The sequence below is a fragment of the Punctularia strigosozonata genome (assembly GCF_000264995.1).
Source record: "Punctularia strigosozonata HHB-11173 SS5 unplaced genomic scaffold PUNSTscaffold_1, whole genome shotgun sequence".
Lineage (NCBI taxonomy): Eukaryota > Fungi > Basidiomycota > Agaricomycetes > Corticiales > Punctulariaceae > Punctularia > Punctularia strigosozonata.
In genome coordinates this window covers 3,586,093-3,589,855 of record NW_006767433.1, presented here as the reverse complement: position 1 = coordinate 3,589,855, position 3,763 = coordinate 3,586,093, and the positions used below count along the sequence as shown (strand labels likewise).

Genomic DNA, 3,763 nt, shown 5'->3' with positions numbered 1-3,763 from the left:
TCGTCGAAGCTCGCCCCGTCCACGTGGCTCAAGCTTGCGCCGCCGCCGTCCGCCGCGCCGACCAAGTCCCCGCCGTTCGTGTCGCTCAAGCTCGCGCCGCCCGGGTCTTCCGCGCCGTCCCCGCCGTCCGCTTCGCCCAACCCCCCCCCCTCGCTTGTGGCTATACCCGCGCGCTCGAAGACACGCCTGGGCTCTCGCTCGAAGTTACACCCGGGCGCTCTGCAATCTGGCTCGACGGCACGCTCCGCTTGTTCACTCGACTGCATGCCCGGACCCTCGCTCGAAGATACCTCCGGGCTCGCGGACTTCTCAGGCTCGTCATCAAATGGATTTGTACACAATATCTAGGTAGCATTGTCCTGGGCCCTCGTTCGCTTCCTATCCTGTCTCCTCCTGTACGTCTCTGCCACTGAATAATGATGCGCCTTCCGATCAATATAAAGTGGAACCGGTGCGATAAGGCTGCGTGGGATGCAACGTCGAAGGAGGTGAGCGTTGTGAAAGGCGTGCGTGTTCACCACGTATGATTGAGATTCTTCGTTGTGCACGATAAAGTGCTCAACTTGCCCTGAGTCTTTCCTTTCCTGTTTTCGAGCCCGTCGGCCAGACGGCATGCATTTTCCAGCAACGCAGTCGTGCTGCACATTCTGACAAAACTCAATGTTCTGTACATGTTCTCGTTAGACATGAGTGTATGAGTAGCACATTCGCGATCAACGCACCTCAGCAGGCACAAGGACGACAGTCGCTTCGCCCTGCCGAAGTGAAAGTGTTGGCATGTTGAAAGTCGGGTGCCTTGTCTGACCAAGTTGAAACTGGTCCAGGGAAATAATGCTCTTCTGCACGGTGCAAGACGATGCTGAATCGAGGATTTCAAGGATGCGCCCAATGATCATATTTCCCTGATGATCCACATGCACATCAGTTCAACCACAAAACTGCGTCAATAGCACCTAAAACATACATCTAGAGGCGAACGGGCAAAGACCCAAGATCCAGGAAAGCATTCATCCTGGGATTTCGCGTACACTTTGGAGCAGGTGGTCCACCGCGAATCTTGTTCAAACACGTCACTATTCACTGCCTTTGCAGCCTTGGTTTGGTTAAATTCAACGATGGGGCGTGACCGAACTCTCTTGCCCTCGTGGTGCATCGGATTGTGTTTGACAGTGCCTTACAACAATTCATGAATCAATTCTGAGTTATATGTCTGTCTTTTAGGATTGACGCACCTGCAGGAATCAAAGTAGATTCGGTCCAGCCAAGGTGTCGTTGGATTGTGGGTCGGGATCTTAGATAGTCCCGTACGCCCGGGCCTGCTCGAATCCAGGTGCAAGGGTCTTCATCGTTGGGATTACGCCAGAAGCCGCCATTGAGAGATCGTTTCATGCTTTCCATGCGCGACATGCTTTGCGCGATATCGCGACTTGGAGCAAGGTGATTGGAGTATATGGAGGAAAGCCGGAATACTCCGTTGAAGGACTCGAACCCTTCTGTGATGGCATTGATCAGGTTGCCGTGTCGGCGGACATCCTCTGCCAAGTGGGCAGCAATGAGATGGAGTTTGACCTTCTCGACCATTTTCGACGGGTCGAGCAAGGCAATCGTATCTACCACATTAGCTGCCGCCACCTCGATGTCCGTCTAAGAGAGTGATCAGCCTTTTTATGAGGGAATGATAGTAGTAGGTACGTACCAGGTAAATATCAAGATCGTCTATCTCTGGCATCCAGAGCAGAGCGTCTAATTCTCCGGCTGCTTTCCAGACTTGGTAGTGGGTAGGTGAGCATAAATCATAGACGTGGAATGCAGCTGCCTGTCCAAGAGCCTTGAACTGTCGACCGATGAGCGAGCCTGCATAGTGCATAATGTAATCGGCACGGATGGCATGAATTGAAAGGCCATCTGTGTTTGTGGATGCAAGCCGAAGGGCAAAGGTCTTCTTTTGTGGTTCTTTCCACTCCGTATGCGTCCAGTGCCAGATGTACTTCAGTAAACCGAGTAATACCGTGTGTAGAAGCTCAACTGGTGTGTCGCGATTCACGTCCAAGCCTGTGAAACAGATTCAGTGAATAACAAGTGTGTATCGTCGGATGAGGCCTTACCTGGCATGGTCAGAAATGGATTCAATATGTCGTCTGTGTGACTGTGAACCCAAGTCAAAAGTTCTTGCGAGATGGATTCCCTTGACCTTGATGGATCAGCCACTTTCATGGATTTGAAACGACTGATCAGTTCTTCCACCCAGGACTGCGCATATGTATCCTTTACACCTGTTTCTGTTTGTCGGTCTTTGACATGCTGAGCCACACCCTTGCATGCTATTTCAAACTGTGCACGGACTTCCTGCAACGTATCGTCTGAAGTGCGTTGTTCTCCAGCCTTAAAGTATACGTCAGAGTTGTGTAAATGGCAGAGTCGGAGCACGTACCTGAAAGAGGGCATGGTATAACTCCGGTGCCTCATTGGCCTTTCGGCTCGCCCCGACCTTGCATTTCCGGCACTTGCAATTGCCGCTGCCTCCAATATGCGAGCTAATCTCACTCTGCATTGGGTTGTCTCCAGGATCACTGTTGACAAATATTCGAATGCCAGCCTGTTCCCCCGTCATGGCATCCCGGACTTTGAGCGGTTGGGTGTGGGTGGAACTACCATGTGGGTCAGTGCAGTCCATGTAACTGGTCGTATCACAAAGGCTTACACGATGCTCTCTTTGAAGGCCTTGAATTGCTCTGGAATAATCGCATTTTGAGATGTAGATATGAAATGAATGTGAAACTCTTGTTGTAGGAGGGAGCGCGGCAAGTTTCTGTGGACGATGTACGCATTATTATGTTTGTTGAACGACTTTGATCGGTTTCCCGATACGTCATCACCCCAGTAATCTACAAAGCTTGTGTACAAGGGATCACCCCCAGCCAGGATACGTAGGGGATTGTGTTGGTCAGGCAGGTGCATCAAGAAGGCCGCAATTTGCGGACATGTTCGCAGTTCGTCTGAAGCATGCATCAAATCAGATTGGGCTTACTCAAGGGTGTGAAGAACTCACCGGTGTACCGAGGGACTGAATTCCTTGACTCAAGGTCAAGGAGGTTGTGTAGGAGGTCAGCAACGTCAAATGTGGTTATCTTCTCATCGACTGTCACATTTCCCTTGGTACGAGTTTCAGTCATATACATTAAGTATACTGAAGATCATAATGTACCTCACTGTCCATAACAACCTTAAATACATCTGTCATGTGTCAGATCTTGGGCCGTAACCGGGCCAAGTACGATAGCTCCGGTCGTTCCGGGTTGTCCGCCATCGGAGTAGCAGCTCCGGCACCGGACCTACGTTATCACATGAATAGTCCTCCGGCGACTCAACGTCCCGGTAGTTCTCGAGTCATAACGGATTCAACTCCGACGTTCACGATCGATATGCCTTTAACGGTTTGATATTCCCTTCGGACTTATTCTACCTCCGATTATCAGCTTCGTAACCATATGCTCCGTCCTTACGATTGACAGTTCCACATGGTTCATAGTTCCGATAACTCCTTATTCCACATGGTTCATAGTTCCGATAACTCCCTATCGATACGAGCTCCGAACCGTGCCTCCGCGTATATAAACTCCTAGCTCCTGTACTCTAACTCCTTAGTTCGAATATCGACTAAGTTACTCCTCTGCTCCGACACGGACTTAGAGCGCGTAGCGACTCAAGTCTTAAAGCTTGAGTCTGGTCCGTACTCGCACTCACTCTCTGTATCCGAAACTCT

The 3,763-nt window shown here is 50.7% G+C and overlaps 1 protein-coding gene across 1 annotated transcript; it reads right to left on the bottom strand.

The window, feature by feature from the left end:
• Positions 1–371: 371 nt before the first annotated feature.
• Positions 372–2,937, bottom strand: PUNSTDRAFT_23638 (uncharacterized protein; the record flags this gene model as incomplete). Its single annotated transcript, XM_007379239.1, has 8 exons — positions 372–665; positions 723–902; positions 965–1,173; positions 1,233–1,644; positions 1,697–2,052; positions 2,106–2,382; positions 2,432–2,648; positions 2,702–2,937. Coding segments are annotated over 8 exons (2,181 nt in total), but the record flags the coding sequence as incomplete, so codon positions are not given.
• Between the last annotated feature and the right edge of the window lie 826 nt (positions 2,938–3,763).